The sequence below is a fragment of the Drosophila gunungcola genome, unplaced genomic scaffold, assembly GCF_025200985.1.
Source record: "Drosophila gunungcola strain Sukarami unplaced genomic scaffold, Dgunungcola_SK_2 000127F, whole genome shotgun sequence".
Lineage (NCBI taxonomy): Eukaryota > Metazoa > Arthropoda > Insecta > Diptera > Drosophilidae > Drosophila > Drosophila gunungcola.
In genome coordinates this window covers 80,085-97,599 of record NW_026453288.1, presented here as the reverse complement: position 1 = coordinate 97,599, position 17,515 = coordinate 80,085, and the positions used below count along the sequence as shown (strand labels likewise).

The 17,515-nt window shown below is 42.0% G+C and overlaps 4 protein-coding genes across 4 annotated transcripts; 2 read left to right on the top strand and 2 right to left on the bottom strand.

Moving 5' to 3' along the window:
• Positions 1-561: 561 nt before the first annotated feature.
• LOC128265513 (uncharacterized protein C18orf19 homolog A) lies at positions 562-2,384 on the bottom strand. Its single transcript, XM_053001554.1, has 3 exons — positions 1,711-2,384; positions 1,489-1,634; positions 562-1,378 (listed from the first exon to the last, which is right to left on the bottom strand). The coding sequence occupies exons 1-3, from the start codon at positions 2,148-2,150 to the stop codon at positions 1,227-1,229; spliced, it is 738 nt and encodes a 245-aa protein (XP_052857514.1). The 5' UTR covers positions 2,151-2,384; the 3' UTR covers positions 562-1,226.
• Positions 2,385-2,895: 511 nt separating this feature from the next.
• Positions 2,896-4,960, top strand: LOC128265501 (tRNA methyltransferase 10 homolog A). The gene is made up of 2 exons (XM_053001536.1): positions 2,896-3,740; positions 4,671-4,960. Exons 1-2 carry the CDS (start codon positions 3,005-3,007, stop codon positions 4,931-4,933), a joined length of 999 nt encoding a protein of 332 aa, XP_052857496.1. The 5' UTR covers positions 2,896-3,004; the 3' UTR covers positions 4,934-4,960.
• Positions 4,952-13,031, bottom strand: LOC128265500 (PHD finger protein rhinoceros). The gene is made up of 4 exons (XM_053001535.1): positions 12,887-13,031; positions 11,452-11,816; positions 7,471-7,775; positions 4,952-6,740 (listed from the first exon to the last, which is right to left on the bottom strand). Exons 2-4 carry the CDS (start codon positions 11,511-11,513, stop codon positions 5,950-5,952), a joined length of 1,158 nt encoding a protein of 385 aa, XP_052857495.1. The 5' UTR covers positions 11,514-11,816; positions 12,887-13,031; the 3' UTR covers positions 4,952-5,949.
• Positions 13,032-13,811: 780 nt separating this feature from the next.
• On the top strand, positions 13,812-17,213 carry LOC128265512 (uncharacterized). The gene is given in 6 exon segments (XM_053001552.1): positions 13,812-13,983; positions 14,077-14,257; positions 14,325-15,812; positions 16,261-16,494; positions 16,990-17,017; positions 17,020-17,213. Coding segments are annotated over 6 exon segments (2,037 nt in total). The 5' UTR covers positions 13,812-13,969; the 3' UTR covers positions 17,112-17,213.
• Positions 17,214-17,515: the final 302 nt, after the last annotated feature.

Genomic DNA, 17,515 nt, shown 5'->3' with positions numbered 1-17,515 from the left:
AAAAATTAAAAAAAAACAGCAAGAGAAAAAACTGAAAAATAAAATCGAAAAAACAAAATTTTTGAAATTTGTTTTATTTGTTGCTTTGATATCTTGATCGACCAGGGATGGGATCAATGCAGAGGTGTTCCAAAAAGGGTGCATATCGCTTCTAAAAAAAGGTTTTTAAATTTAAATCTTTTTTAAATTACCTATGTAAAGATTTTTACTTTTTACTAACAAGTTTAGATCATCAAGAATTCCATATTCCCTTATTTGTGTACATTGTACTAAGGTTTTTGTATGCTTAAAAAGAAAAATTTGAAATTATTGTTTTGAAATCCTTTAACATAAATTCGAATTCATGTGCATCAAAACTCAGCTTGTTTGTTTTTTTTTTTTAATTTGAATGTGATTATAAAACATAATTAAAAAATACAATTTAAGCCAAAAAATTTAAAAACTGCCCAATTTGAAATTTAAAACAACTCGAAAAAATATTTAAATCAATGTTTATGAGAGTTTGCTAAAGAATAACATCGTTAATATCGTTGATTACCATTAATATTACAAAACACACGATTATTTGTCAACAATTTGGACCCCCGTTCGGGTTACGCCCTTGAACTGAGGCCTCTGCTTCTTTTTATTTGTGTTTTAATTTAATAAGAGTTAAGTAATTATTGTTTTGCGACAAGTTTCTCACATTTACAAAATATAACTATAAATAACTACTACTGAACTCCTCGTCCTGCGGATCTGTGATTTGTGTTTCTCCGTTTGTTATGTTTTGTTTTGTTTTTTTTTTTATTGACGACATCCAGCGGTTTCGTAACTGCAACAGAAACTATACTATGAATCTGTAATCTGAATCCGTGGGATGAATGGAATTGTGGGAATTGAAGTGTGGGTCGTGGGTTGTGGGTTGTTTGTTGAGTGTTTGCATCGGCAACTCAGTGCGGCGGCTGCGGCGGTGGCGGCGGCTGCTGCTTTTGTGATCGACTGTGGTTCCGGACAAGAGTTAGGTTCGTTGAGCACCAGTGCCAGCAGGAGCGGCGGCAGTTTAACAAAAAAGACAACAGGTCAACTGCACGCCGCTCGCCGGCGGCCGATCGCTGCTGATCGCCGATCCTTTGGGGCATTGACAATGGCAGCAGCGGTGGCGGCGGTTTAGGATCTTGTGACTGTGGCAACGGCAACGACCCCGCCGCCGAAGTGGAGGCGGTGTCCTCGCCCGTGGCCAAGGATCATTTGCTCTCGTCCTTCTCGGCCTTGTCCGCCTTGGCGCTAGCCCGCGTCGCCTTCTTGTCCTCGTACATTTTAATCAACTCGTTTTTGGTGGGCATGGGTTTGATGTAGCCATGCTGCACCAGGTACTTGATGGACACGGTGGTGCAACCTGCAAACGAGTTGAATCATTAATATTTACACTCGAAATTCTTAAGCTAAGTGGGTCTTTGAGGCAGGTAAACCACCTCCACCATGCAACCCAAGCCGCTGGAAGCTTACCCAGAGTGAGGGCGTAGCGCAGGGGCGTGGCCACCTTGTAGCAGAGATAGGCGATGGCATAGTGGCCCATATCCGAGCCCTGTACCTTCTCGATGATGTTCTCGCTCAGGTGGACGTACTGCAGCAGAGCGGGCACATCGACGCCACTGCAAAAGAAGAGATTCGTAAGTTTACACTTCGAAGAATCCCAAAGACACCTGCTGATCCACCGAGTGTACTCACCTCTTGGACAGGTAGTAGAAGCCTCCGAACCAGCCCACCGACGTCAGCACATGCACCGGGATGAGCACGTACCAGTACTGTTTGTACATGTGCTTGAACTTGGCAAACAGACCCATGTTGGCCGCCTCGCCGAAAAGATCAGGGGGCAAGGTGCTACTGGCGGTGGCGGTGGCCTTCACATCCTTGTCGTCCGCGGAATGTGGAGCGGACGCGGGAGCGGGAGCAGCGGCCGCCGCCGGCTGCGCTGACTTGTGGTTGAAGCGATTGAAGCGGGTGGCCACGGAGGCGTTGGACAGGAGTGGGTCTCGCCAGGCAGGGCTGGGCGGGCTTGTGGTCCTGGGCATCACCGTCACCAGGCACCTGGAGTGGGCACCTCCGAACAGCCGCAGGGAGCAGGCGGCGAGCAGTCGCTGCCGCGAGAGCAAAGCTACCGTTGCCATTATTGATGCAAGATCGGCCAATCTCCTCCAGAAAACCGATCACAAGCGGTGAGTTGCGCGGGTGCCGTTCCACGCCAAGGATTCTGGTTGACTCGCAGCAGCAGCAGCAGCAGTAGCGGCAGGATACCTCAATAGATTCGGTAGCTTCTCTGGCCGATGATTTCACACGCACATTCCCAGAGCCGGCACAATGCAACCAAAAAATCTCCTGATTTCACCTGGCCTGCTGACGAGTTATCGCCAAAAGTTATCGAAAAAGCACAGCCTGTTGGGTAACAGGGCTAGCGAAAGTTGATTATGTGCTCTTCACACTGACTCTGGTTTAGTCAGCGATCGATAATGTTAGATTAATTAATAGTAGATGAACTTATCGTGGTTGTATTAGAATATTGCTGACCGATAGGCCAAACACGCCCTAAATATTCGATGCTTGTCCAAGGCTGACCAACCCCTCAACATAATGATTTAAAAAAAATTGGTTGTGTACAAAGGGATTCTTTAATTCTTATTAATGGTAAATACAGAATGGAGACACTACTCTTTGGCGAATAAAATAAATTTTTTAAGAATATATTCGAGGGTTTCGGTTACCCGTATTATCGTGATAGAATTAGGATGCGGTAACTCCAAAACTCGATTCCAGTGTAAACGGACCTTTATCTATGCGAGTGCTGTTAAGACGCAATGCGGTGCTGTTAAGACGCAATGCGGTGCTGTTAAGACGCAATGCTGTGCTGTTAAGCGCAGCACATTGACAACACTGTCAAAACAGCTGTTTGACTTGGACATTGGGATTGGAATTTGCTTTTATATTGAATTATTAACTCAACACCCTGTGATTGCAAATACTTCCCATGGATACGGCGGAACAGGCGCTCGAAGTGATGCCTCCGGCAGTGCTCAGCCTGAGCAATTGCCCGGGCACCACGCCCGGCACGCCGCAGAGCAAGAATCAGCTGAAGAAGCAACGCAAACTGGCGGAGTTTGCGGAGCTCCGGAAGTTGCGACGCGAACGGGAGCGGGAGAAGAAGAAGCAGAAGCGGCGGGAGGCCAAGGAGCAGGGTCTGCCCATCCGGACGGGACCCTCCCGCAAGGAGCTGAAGAAACGCCAGGCGGCGGACGGCGGCCAGTCGGCGCTCTCCGTGGCCATCGATCTGGAGTACGATGACTTGATGCAGGAGCGGGACATCGCCAAGTGCGTGAAGCAGTGCCTCCGGATCTACACCATCAATCGGCGCAGTGCGCAGCCGGGCAAGCTGCACTTCACGGGCATTCGAAGCAACGGACCCATCCACGAGTCGTTCATGAAGAACGACGGCTGGGAGAACTGGCACGTGGAGTACCACTTCGATCGCAACCACACCGCCGTCTTCGATGCCCGGCAACTGGTCTATCTCACCTGCGAGTCGGACCAGGTGCTGGACAAGCTGCAGCCCGGCTGCACCTACGTCATCGGCGGCCTGGTGGATCACAATCACTTCAAGGGTCTGTGCCACTCGCGGGCGACGGAGGCGGGCCTGGCCACCGCCCGCCTGCCGCTCAGCGAGCACGTGGACATGAAGACCCGGGCCGTGCTGAGTACCTACCACGGTGAGTGGGCGCAATTAAAGTAATCCCCGGACTTCTCCGAACGTTGATTCACGAACCGCTTTCGAAAGACTTTTTTGTACCCTTGCAGGGCGTATTTTTAGTGGTTAGGTTTTTGTGTTTCATTCAAAACTTCCTAATAATAGTGTAATTAGGGGATTAAACCCGAATCACATATCGGTTACGGTTACTGTTACTGTTACGGTATAACTAAAGATAGCAATTTCGGTTATTTCGGTTATAATGTTTCGGTGTCGGTAACGGTTATTATGGTTGCTATATATTTCGGTTCCGTTTCCGGTAAGGCAAAAACAAATTATATCGGATCCGGTTACGGTTTTGATTCGGTTTTATCGGTTAAGAATAGCGGTTACAAAACCGTTTGGATACCATGGTGCGTTTACCAACACAGTGTAGGGTGTGGAATCGAGGAACAGATTAAAATTAATTTCATTTGGATTAACTTTAAAAAAGAATCAATGGAATTGTTGTTGGCTTGCCTCGTTCCTATCAGCATCACAAAGAAGCGAAATATTGTTAGTGTATAGCGCAGAAAGCTTAGCTATGTGACGACTATATACTTTTTAATATTTTTCCCGAGTAAGGCAATACAGTGAGTGAAATATATTAACCACTTTCGATTGGCAATATATGAGAGATCGTTAGGATGTTTTTTTCAATGTTAAATTTTTTATTTTGTCTTGTTCCTATTTACAGACACACATTTTAAGGATTACTATCTTATTAAAAATTTATTATTTAACTAATTTGGAGACATTGAAAAAATAGATAATCTTTAATATATTCCGATTTTAACATTTATAAAAAACTTGTAGCTATCGTAAAGGAGAATTTTATACTGTTATTATCTTGCAACTTGTTATTAAATAAGTATTTCCGTATTCCCGTCTGATATTACCCTTTCATTTTCAGTGTTTGAGCTGCTAACCAAGGTTGCTGCTGGCCAGGATTGGACAACGGCCATTCTGGACACGATTCCCATGCGCAAGGGTGCCAAGGCGAAGGTCATTAATGGAGAGGAGCAGCAGGTGCAGCCTCTGGAGCAGGACGAGGATCTGGAGCAGTCGCAAAGGTTGGAGAACCCCGAGGAGCGACTGGAGGCTGAACCGAGTGAACCATCCCTGGCCGCCATCTCATCGGAAACCGCAAACGAATCCAAGTTGTTGGACAGTTGACAACAGTCGAAATCGCAATTCGAGGTCTTTTTGATTTTTATTTCAGTTTCTTTTGTTTTTACAAAATCACATTTAGTTTTGTTTCGCAATTTAAATTACAACTTAAAATACATAGCGCAAATAATAATAAGAATACAAAAAAAAAAGTGTGTTACTTGATTTCATGTTTCAGTTATGTTCTACAACGTACGATGGTGGCCAGCGAAAAAAGTCGCCAGTTAAACGATAGCGTCTTCAAATTGTCGTTAATTTTTTTTTTGTTGTTTTTTATGATTTGTGCACGTTATATGGCGAATGGATTTAAAAATAGCACCGAACCAGATTTCTTCATATTTTCGTTTGTTTCCTATACTTGTAATTTCTTCTTTTTATGTTTTTTTTTTTTGGTTTTTTAATTGCTGCTTTAGGCTTTTGATTTGGATTCAGATTAAGTAGCTTAACGCCCTCACAGCGACATCTATATAAACCATACATATAGGTGAGTGTATCTGTAGTATATGTACATGTTGCATGCCGTCACTCGTTGTTGTTGTTGTTGTGGTTGTTTCTGTTTGTGGTCAGTGGATAAACACAAAATGGCAAATACAAACTAGAGTCATACAGTAAAATAGGAATAGGCATGAGGATATATAAACACAAAACAATGTACAAAGCAATCGAAAGAAAACGAAAACAAACAAAAAAAAAAAAAACTAAGTAAACTTAAACTTAAACTTTTGGCTTAACTTAGGGGTGGTTTTAACTTTTGGGTGTTTAGTTTAGTATATGTATGTATAGCAAATCGATCACTAGTGTATAGTGTATAGCAATATAGCAAAATATATAACTGATCTCCACCAGGGAAAATATAACCGTCCGCGTTGTCTGTATTCTGTTCTTGTTTGCTTTGTCTTCTGTCTGTTGTCTGTTGTCGGTGTTGTTTGTGTTTGTTGTTTATGCATATGTATGTTAAGATAATAGCTTTATAATACGACACAAATCGGAGCGATATCCGATCCGATTCGATCCAATCCAATTTACTTGAAGTCATCCGTTTCGAGTATCTCAAAGTCGCTCTCATCCGATGAATCCAAGGCGGTAACAATGCGCTGCTGTTCGCGATCCCTGCTCGCATCGGTGGTGTCTCCGCCTCCGCTTCCACTTCCACTTCCGCCGGAACTGGCTGCGGCCGCTCCGCCTGCCCCCCACTGAACCAGGCCGGAAACGAGGCTGGGCAGGAGCTTCCCGCTGTTGGCCAGAAGCGCCTGAGCCTGGGTTTTCACGGCCAGGGCCATAAGCTCGCCGGCGGGATCCGGTCCAGCGGTTATCTGACGCAGCTGTGTGCTGCTGTTGCCACTGGCATCGACGGTGGTGTGATCGGGGAACTGCAGCCCCTTGGACAGACTCTCCTCCGACGACGAGGACGTGGTGGACAGCGATGAGTCGCGCTTGAAGTGACCCTTCCGGAAGTTCATGTCCCCGCTCTCCTCGGCCAGCTGATCCCGCTGCTGCACCTGCTGCTGCTGCTGCTGCTTCTGCTGCTGCTGTTTCTCCAGCTTCTTGGCCGCCAATGGGGCCAGCTCATCGTCCTCATCGGTGGAGTGCTCATCGATCTCGGGTATCACGTCCGGAATGAGCAGCTCCGAGGGTATGTCGTCGCTGCGCTCGTCATCCTCCTCGTCGTTTGCATCGGTGGGCGAGCTGATGGTGGCCACATCGCTGGCACGCTCCAGCACAAACAGATTCGACTCGTTTACGTCCGGCAGAAACTCGTCCTCCGCCTCGGCCTCCAAGTTATTATAGTTGAGCTTCTCCGACCACTGGAAGTCTGCAAAGGAAGATACTTTCCATTATTACTTTCGAACTCAACGAATTTTGTTTGAGTTTAACGCGAAAAGAAAATCGAAGTCTGTGGGACAAGGGATATTATAAGTCAGCCTTATTTCTTAAATTAAAGAAAATTGATATTGTTTAAGATTTTTAAGAAAAATTAAAATTAATAATACAAAAAATTCACTTTTTAAGATACTATCTTTAATTGTTAATAAATTTAAGAAAATATTCTCATTCATCTGCACTCAATTTTTAAATATATATTTTTAAATAAACAATTTTTTAACCAACTATTTTAATGACCGCAGCTGTATATCATCACTTTCCGACAGCGACTTTATTGGCGGATTGTTTTGTTTTTTAAAATTTTTCTTTTGAACCGGAAGAAGGCTTATTTTTAAGGAATAAATTGATTAATTAAATTTATTGTTTTTTTTCGTTACTTCAAACGTTTATTTAAAGCTAGACTGAAAGATCATTATTTTTGTAAAAAATTAAAAACATAGTAAAAGCCCTAACATTGGTCTACTGTATTAATGTATTTTATTATTTATATAATTAAAAAAAAATTGTTCAAATAGTAGTTGTACTGATTTAAGTGTATGAAGGAAATAGTTATGGGATTCAATCTTTAAGTGACTTTTTACTGCTAAAATAAATTCAACATGTCCTTTGGCTGTCTGAAAACCCTAACAGCCCCCTTTGATGGACCACTGACCACTCACCCTTGTGCTCGATCTTCAGCAGCTTGAAGTTGTACTTGGTGGAGACGAGGGCGGAGACGACCAGGATGGTGAGGACCAGCGTGGACCCAGAGATTAGGTGGCCGAGCACCGCGAGGGTGCCCAGGCAGCCGGTGCTGGCCAAGCAGAACATGCTGGGACTGGTGTGGCGCCAGTCGTCGATCCTCTGCAGCAGGCCGTTGATCTTGCCGCGCAGCTCGTCCGTTGGCACAATCCGGAAGCTGCAGCGCGTCCAGTAGATCCAATAGCCCAGCAGTCCCAGGAAGAGCACGCCCAGCGGTCGGACCCTGGTGGAATAATCGCAATGCAAGTTAGTGGATGGATGGTGTTTATGGTCCAGGTGGAAGGAAGCAGGCGAACTGCAGGGGACAATGGCTGGATGACGACTGTCTGAGATAACCCCGAATCTTGATGAAGTCTATTACGTTTAGGGCAATAATTAATAACCGCTGAGCGAGTGGTGAAACATGTTCTAGCAGGAAGCAGAAGCCAGAAACCCAAACCACAAACCGAAAAGCTGGTCAAACCTGGTCAAACGAGCAAGCGTATTTTTGGACTTTTAATTTACGTTAAGTGCGAGAATGTTTCGCACAGTGCGTCTCAACATTGTAAGGCCGACAGCCAATGTGATTTAGCGAGGTTTTGAAATGGATTTTTCACATTCAAAATGATTAATGTTTAAGAGAGCTAAATAATATTTTCCTTGATTATAATGAAAAATTGTAATATACTGTTTCATAATTCTCTCTAAAAAAATAATTTTAAAAACTTGATAACTTATTGTTATTTACCTTATTCTAACTATTCAAAATGAGATGAAAAAAATTTACTATTTATTAAAATATAGTGAAGAAGGGCTATACCTTAATAACCTTAGTCCAATAATTTTTTTCAATTTTAATAACTGAAACAATTGCTTATCTTAAGATAGCATAATCCTTTTATGAAAAAGGTCATATATCTCCATTAATGTTGATGCAAAGAAAAGTAAAACTATAAAAATCCCACTGACAAATATTAATGAAACGCACTGCCTCCGCCAAATTTGCGATGTGAAAAACAAACAAACAAAACGAAACTAACAAATTCCAGACAGCTGACGAAGTCAATAATCAAGTGATCGGGTTCCTCTCTGCTAATCTGTAGCTTCTGCCTCTTTATTACGCACCATCAATCCACCGGAAAGAGTGACCACTGTACACGTAGATATATTAGACAAAAGTGACTGACTCATGAATTATTCAAGCACCACTCGGTTCTCACTAACAGGAACTTGAAATAAACTCCCAACCCTGGATGGTATTATCAATTTCGGTGCTACGATTTGATGATTTATGGTCTGGACGTTGTTTATGTTTGTCATACACAGAGAAAAAGGGCCTAAAATAATTAAATATTTGCTTTTAGTTCATAAAACCAATACTTATTACTTTATAGGAAAAATTATATCAACAAGATCCAATTGACGAAAACTAGGTTTTATGTGCCATCCAATTATTAAAAACTTTTGCAGAGTAAGAAACACTACCTATTATGGTAAGATTATGAAAAATTAGTTCAACATTTGTAGCTTACATATGAAATTTAAATTTGCAACTGTTTGAAGTACATTCCTGTAACGCCTGTCAGTAATTACCATTTCGAATTTAAATGTATAAATGCTAAATGAATTCTTATTTTAAATTTTTGTTTATTTATTTTTTTTTTTTTCTATCCTGTGAAGGGAGAATATTTTTTTTTTTTGCGTGTAATGCTTGTATTTTGTTTTCGCTTGACTTTTGCTTTGCCCTGGTGTGTTTACTTTTTATTTGCTAGCCCTACGAAACGCTGACGACTTATTTTGCTCTTGAAAAAACGTCTAATTAATTATCTCGCTGTTTTGTTGCTAATTTGCACTTCGGATTGATGTTGATGAGGGCGAAGGGGGGGGTCATGTGGGGGTGTTTGTGGGGAGTTTTGGAATGATCAGCGCTTTATTTTTTGACAAACAATCGACTGATCTACGGCTGTTGCTGCAATTGAATGGCATAACGCTCCTTTTATTGTTGTCGTTTGGTTTGTTTTTCTATATATATTTTTTTTTTTTTTTTGTTGTGGCTGAGATACTGGGGCACAAGTGGAAAAGCTAAAAGCAGAAAGCAAATATCGCACAATTGTCCCGTTTAGATACGGAAACGGAGAGCGTTACAGCGTTGGGTGTAAATGCTTTTGCTCGTACAGTCGATATCCGCTAAAAGCAACGGATTTTGAATACTTTAAAAGTTTAAACATTTTAACAACATTTCAAACTGAGATATGGACATTTCTCTTCATGAAAAAATAATAAATATATGTATGTATATATTGCAACTTGCCGTATTGGCGTATTTCCCAAATTCTTCTTCCGATTACATTATCCGAAACATTTATTAATTTATCCACTGTTGATACATTTGTATATGTATATGGGGTAAGGCTGCGTGCATTCATTCTCTGTATTTTATTTAATTCTTTTTTGGTTAATTGCGCCACACAGAACGCTTTAAATGGACGGCCGAGGGTGTGGTCGGTGTGCATGGGCATGGAGTGACATTTTTATGTACGAGTGAGTATTTATATAGAAAGGAAGGACGGCGGCGCGGTGGCGAAAGGCTGGGGGCCTTTTAGTCAGCCAAAACGAAGGTGTAAGCACGTACAAAGAGATCGCCGACACACACACACAACAAACTACAATCGGGGCTATATAAAAACTAACAAATAATCTTGTTGCAATAAACACAAAGGAAATTGATTGGAAATTAATCTATGTATTTTGAATCAAATTTTTTTAAATCAAAATTTGTAACTACCAAAGTAAAACCTCAAGAGTTGCCCAATAAAATGTTAGCAAAACAATAGAAACGATCATTGGTGTTTTTACTGTTTTTAAAATTAATCTCCATCATGATAAATTACATTTAGCGTTTTGTTGTGCAAATAATAAGCATTTTTTAAGAATCCTGAATATATTCAATTTATTAAATGGTAAATTAATCAATTAATTAATCTCTCAATTTTTCCAAAAGCGCGCTATTATTTTGACCAAGGGTGTGTGTTCGAATGGTCATGTGCATGCACATGAGCTTCGTTTCGGTGCGCTTTTTACATATGTGGAGCAATCTAGATGTGTGCACACATATATTCCCAAAATAAAACATTGCAACTTTCATCTCGAAATTGGCCACGCGACGAATTTCTTTCTTTGATTCCCACAGCTCCACAAACTTGACTTGCCTTTGTGACTATAAAAAATGTATATAGTATATTTTATATTTTCATTGTATCGTCCTCCTTTCTTTCAATGGGAATGTTACTGAAATGGCTGGCAATAAATGCAGATTCGTTCGACCCAATTACAACTTTTTTTATTACAGTGCGTAGGCAATTGCGGATGTAATGTAAGATCATCTTGAGAATGTATGTTTTTTGTCTTAGACAGATAATCTTCTAGGCTAGCGGTTTGCGGGATTTCGGCAAAATTTAATAAATTAAAAAAAGATCTTAAGCTATTATTGAGATTAAAAATAGTTTAAGTAAATATTAAATCGATTTGGGTAAGACAAAATCGATTTGGAGTTTAGTGTTAAAGGTTGGACAATACTTTACCAAAGGTGATCACAACACGTTTATTAAATTGATAGGAAACATTGTTATGTTTAACCTATTTGTTAAATTTGTGGTTTTTCTAGGTAAGGTCCGAAATATTTATTACATTTTTTTCCCCTTTTTTATGACATGTATTTCACTTTTCCACCTACACAAAGATAAAGCTATATTTTTACGATGACAAATTTGCGTAACTCGTCTTCTGTTATAACTCAAATTTTTAATTACCTTAATGAACTTTATGAAATTTGTTTTTTTTTCTTGTTTTTGTCCTACCATTTCTGCCACTTTCAACCAACAATCAACAGAAATACATATGTATGTAGATATTGGACTTACCAGGTCATGAGGATGACTGTGACGGCAGCCATCGCTCCCCAGTGGAGCAGAGCATGGAACATTTTCAAATGACTTAAGTTTTATTCTATATTCTTGTGGCTATTGTGGTTTTTTTTGGATTCCGGATCCCGCGGTAAGCGGGTTGCTTTTGTTATCGCTTCAATACTCTAGGCAACTTCCGTTTCCGTTTCGCTTTCGATTTTTCGATTTCCGCTTTTGCAGCCCAGGGACAATCCGTTTACCGTTAGGCCAGGCTCTGGATCAGCTGTGCGCATGGGCGGAGTAACGGCTTTCCACTCTCTCTTTATTTGGCCTTCCCTTTCTTTATCCTTTTTCTTTGTTTGCTCTTTGTTGAAAATGCGCGGCTGCGGCGTAGAAAAGAAAATAATAATATTTATTACTGTTGCATGAGCCATTTTTCTGCTACATGGCAATTTACCAAAATGTTTTTACCATGTTTTTCTGATTTTTGAGGGCCTGTGTCACTCACACAAGCAAACTTGTTTTTGGCTAATGGAATGGAAAAACAATTAAAACAAAGAAAACTGCGTTGTGCAGCATGGAAAAGGTGGCCAGGCCATGTTTATTGCGACTTTTCAACCAGTGATTAACCATTCAATTTGTAATACTTATTTTTGCTAGTTGTTCCCTAGTATCTTATTTTTTTTTCATTGTCTTGTTTTCCTTTTATATTTGTTGTTGTTTACTGCTTTGCTTACCGGCTGCGTGCGAAAGAGATGGCACTTAAACGTGGGAGAGGAAGGGAGCACGCGTGGGAGAGAGGAAAGAGAGCGGAGCGCGTGGAAAAGCTTGAAAGTTGTAAAAATATTCATAATAACAAAAACAGAGCCAAAAACTAACGCCCAGTAGCAACAACAACAAATGGTATAGGAAAAACGAATAAAAAACAAAGTTGTTTGGCCTTCGATGTCTTTTTCAATTGCGTCGCAGAATGATATACAAAAAAAAAAAACAGAAACACAACCACACACACACACACAAAACGTGTGTATATACACATATGTGCGAAACTTTGCGCTTTTTGTTTTTGTTTTTCCTTACAATTGTACCTTATTTTCATTAAGTAAATGCGGGGCATGGAAGAGAGAAGAAGGAAAGGGGTCGTAATGACTTTTTATTACACTGAAAAAATACAGACAAAACCTATTTCTCTTCGCAGAAATTACACCCCCTTTACACACACACGCACGCACGCACTCTTTACACACATTTACAACGCAATTTTAAAAATAGATCAATTTTAAGCAACAGAAACCGCGAATGAATCAAAACCCAATTTAAAACACGTTTCCCAGCACGTTTTTAGCAAAAACGGTGTTTAAATTGTTTTGTAACTAATAAAAAATATTACACACAACAATCACAAACAAATAAACAGCAATAACAACATTGAGCAGTTAAGGGTTTTGCATACTTTTAGCTATAGTTTGAGGTATCCAAACACAAAACACTTTCAAAAATCTAATGCCGATTTCCAGAATTCCAAACAAATTCGATCGCGCCACAACAACAATGCAATGAAAAACACATCCGCGATATGGAGATGAAACAAAAATCGATTTTAATTCGGTACTATCGATTCTTTCAATAATTGAGCAACACCGATATTATCTCTGCAAGCATCGATTATTTTCACTTAATAGCTTGTTCAGGCTCATCAGCATTATCGATCAAAAGTTATTTCACTGATGCCTTTAATCGTGGAAAACTAATATTGTATTCAGTATTTTATTAGTCTATTTGCGTCATAATGCCCTCTTTCCACACAGTCCATCAGTTGAAAACGGTTGGAATTTTTGACATATGTGAAACTAATCAGAGTTTATGTAGAACAGCGGTTTGACAAATTGACTTGTGCAGGGATATCCTAATTATTCAATAATTATTGATGAACATTTAATTATTAAAATTTAGTTAAATTGGTTATCATATAACAGAAATATGAGAAAATCAAATATAATCCAAAATCGAGCTTTTTTTCAAGTAAATAATGGAAAGCAACGATCTAATAAAGATAAATTTTTCTTTCAGGAATTATGTATCTCTTTTTGATAATTTGTTCATACCTTTCAAACAAGTTTTTTCTGAATCTAGAGAAGACAGTCCGTTATCGATAACTTAGATTAGGGTCGCACGAACATGTTGTCCTTTTCAAATTTCAGTTTAAAAATACTTTCCCATTTCTAATTTTAAGTCTCTTCAGCTAGTATTAAAAAGTTGATGTTAGCGGCAATTGCTAAATATTTAACGAAATTCTAATATGGCAACGACTTCGGTCTTAAGTTTATTAAAATGATTGGCATTCTTGAGGTTTCTTGATTTTTGGCGGGAAATCGATGGTTCGCGCAGTGCCATCGTTAGATGTCATCTCTAATGGCAACTGAAACATAGGAAACAGTGAACAAAATTTTAACAAAACAAATAGGTTTAGCTTCCTTCTGACTAGATTTCCCCACATTTCGAGGTCCCAACCAAAATTTCCCGTAGAAAATCACCAATGGATGCGACTAGGTAAGTGCGTTGTTTGGGTAATTATCAATGGTTATTTATTGGCTTCTAATTGGTTGTTTCGCGCTAAAATATTGTTTTTTTCCTTTTAAGTAGGACCATGGAGCAGCTGCTGGCGGCCGTGGAGCTAGGCCAGAGCCTCAGTGAGGCCACCACGCCCACGGCGACGACCACCATATCGATTTGGAGCACCCCCTCCGAGGGCAGTGGCTCCAGTTCTGTGGACCCCGCCTCCTTCCGGTTCCGGCTGGATGGCCAGAACATATTGCCACCGCTGGTAAGTTGAAATCTTGGCCAGGGAGTGGCGTTCACTCAGGCGTAACCCTCATTCCACGATGTTCCAGATGACGAGCGCCAAGAGACATGAGGTGCAGCTGGCCCGCCAGATGGCTTTGAAGCTGGAGGAGCGCTACCGCCTGGCCAGAAACTCAGCGGGATCCGACATGACCGGTCGGAGGAGTCTGTCCCAGCTGCAGCAGACGGAGACCTTCATCTACGACAGCACACAAAGGCAGGCGGCACGTCCTCAATCGCTGACCCTGAACAGACAGCTGCCCACCATACAGGTGGATCCTCCCACGCCCCAGCCGCCGGTAGAGCCAGTGGAGAATGTGTCCCCCAGGCGTCATAATCGCATCACCGATCGCATCCTGCAGTTCGAGCAGTCGGGACTGGGAAGACTATTGCCCAAAGTGCAGGACAAGAGGATATTGCGCTCCAGTACCAGTCCTTCGATCGCTGCTGCCACGGATCAACCGCTGGAGTTGAGGGAAAAGGCACAGCTTAGCACTCCACCAAAGCCAGAGGAAGCGGGCTTTCAACGCTCCAGGAGCTTCACACTGGAGGAGCCCTCTCAGGTGCTCGTAGAGCACATGCAGCGGGAAGCCCTGGCGGTTAGGCCCAGCCATAGTTTGGCCAACTTCCAGAGACAGACCATTGAGTCGCAGGCCAAGCGGGTGAATCGCAGTCCCAAGAGCAGCAGCAGCACCACCACCACCACGGCAACCACAGCAAGCACACCTACCGCACTAGCCACCACCAGCAGCTGCTCCAGAAGAGATCGCGAAGTGGAGCGCATAATAGAAAGGGCACTGGGCGAGCATTGTCTCCTGGAGGCAAGCCGGAGGGCGGGCGTGCGCAACTATCTGCGTGGCCATCGGGAGCGGATGAATCAGTTGGTGCAATACCAGGAGGAGGAGCGTCGTCGCATGCAATCGCAGTTTGATCTTCAGCAGCGCCAGCTCATCGAGGAACTGTGTGCCGAAATCGATGATTCCTCGAGCACCGAAAATCCCGATGGACTGGTGTCGGAGGGTACGTTGGGCCACCATCAAGGCACGCCCACGCCCACGCCCACGATGTCGCTTTCTTTGAGTGACACGCCCCGCACTTTCCAAGAGCTAGATGACTTCCTTCCAAAGGAGGACAGCTGCCAGATGCCGAGGGCTCCGTCCTCCGCTCGAAAGAGGTTGTTTAGTCCAAAACACTCGCTGGGCTACGAATCGGAACCCCAGCAGCTGGGTGCAGGAAGTGCGCTCAGCACACCGCGCTCGTTGCCACTGCGGAACAGCAGTTTAACTAACAGCCGGCGAAGCGGGCAACCAGTGAGAAGGCGTTCGCAAACTGTGGGCAGTAGTCCGAGGAAATTGAACGGTGGTGCTGCAGGACGCGAGGTGATCAAAGCACCAGCGCAGGCTGGAGTTGGGGGAGGGCGACCGAAAAGTTCACCGGGTAGTGGGAGCTCTACAATACCGAAAAGGGGCAGCACACCAGCAAGGAGCACCTCGCCAACCAAGCAACCGAGCAACTCGCCAACCAAGCGTATGAGCAATGTGAGTCTTCCGAATTAATCCTAGCGTTACTCCAACCCATTTCCTTTTCGGATCCCAGAGGTTTTCACTTTTACAAAGCCGAGTTTATGGTTACTACTTTTGAAATTTGAGTTAAAGTTCGCGAAATTCTGCTTAAAATTTATGAATTACAATCATTTTTCAGCAAACTCTTGTATCAAAAGTAGTGTAACTGGTCAAAGACAGTGAAAACCTGGGCTGAAATGTCTATCAAATCTATTTTTGTATACCTATTCTATTGTTTCCGCCTACACAACACAAGCAGCGCAAGAAGTCGTAGAAAATCGGGTGGCCAGCTAACCAAGTGCCTTAACAAAGACTGCCAGGAAACCGAGGGACCAAACCTCTAGCACCCGTAGCTAACCTAATTACTAACCCATTCATCAAGTGCCTTTCCTCGCTTTCTAACACCCCGTCTGATCCCCGCCAGAATCTTAGCAATCTGGAGCAGGAGGAGCGCCAGTGGGCGGCCTCGCGAATAAATGCCGGTGTGCGTGGATTCTTGGTCCGACGTCTCTTTGCAACCGAGCAGGTGCAGCGGATTGTCCAGACCATCAGGGACACCCTGATCTTTGTGCTCAACCTACATTTGGAAACCTGCGGCCATGGCCTAAATGCAGAGGAGCCCGCTAATCTGCGCCTCAAGGCGCGATTGCTTCAACAGGTGGGTTAGTTGGTTGGTTGGTTGGTTCTTAGCCTAGTTGTAAACTCTTGAAATAGATTAGTCAAATGGATTTAGAGTCCAGGCTTTCGTCAGGCAAAGCTGCTATCTTTTGTGAACGAAACAAGAATTTATTTTGATTTAACATTATATTATTATGATTATGTTCTCATTCTTGAGATTGTTTGAGTGCTAGTCAAGGAGCATTAAATTAAGTATAAATTTTCGCGAAATGTCTGCACAACAATATTTATTTTAAAATAAGGTATAAAGCATTTTAAGTGAGAGTTAATTGGCTCGTCCCTGAAATTTTCATAAAAAACCGCCCGCTTTGAAAAACTTTTTCAAGCAGTGTGAGCGACCAATTCGACCAATTAGACTACCTAACAATATATTAAATATTATTTTATTGTAAATAGCACCGTTTCCAACTACTTTTATACAAATTCCATATCATTTTTCTGACTTTTCTCTTATTTTCATGGGTTTTCCCAACAGCTCTGCTCGGCCAGCCGCACGCTGCACCTGATCTTTTCCAAACGAGCACCAAGGAGCGCATGGAGATCATCGCTCGGGATCGCAAGCGGATAAAAACCAAGCTGATTTTAAAACACCGTTGATCCGTTTCGGATTTCGTGGGCTATACTTGAGAAAAGGAACCGATAAACGAACATTCCCTGCCTTATATGTACAAGCACCTATTAAACTTAAAATAACATGAATTTAGTGTTCTGGTTTTGTCTGTTTTCATATACTCACAAATCTCAGTTTTGATTTTATTTTGTCTTTAAATAATCACCAATGAGATCAAATTTCATGGAATAAAAATTTAAAAAATCGAAACCTGAAATGTAAAATTTCACTTAAATTACGGGGATAGATCATTTTAATTTGCTTAATTTAGTATTTCTATAATTTCTATTGAAATGAAATTTTGCTGAAGTTGGAGTAAGACTTTCACCACATTTCCCACTTTCTATGCGACTTACAAAATAACAAACAAAAAAAAAATGTTTACGCTAAT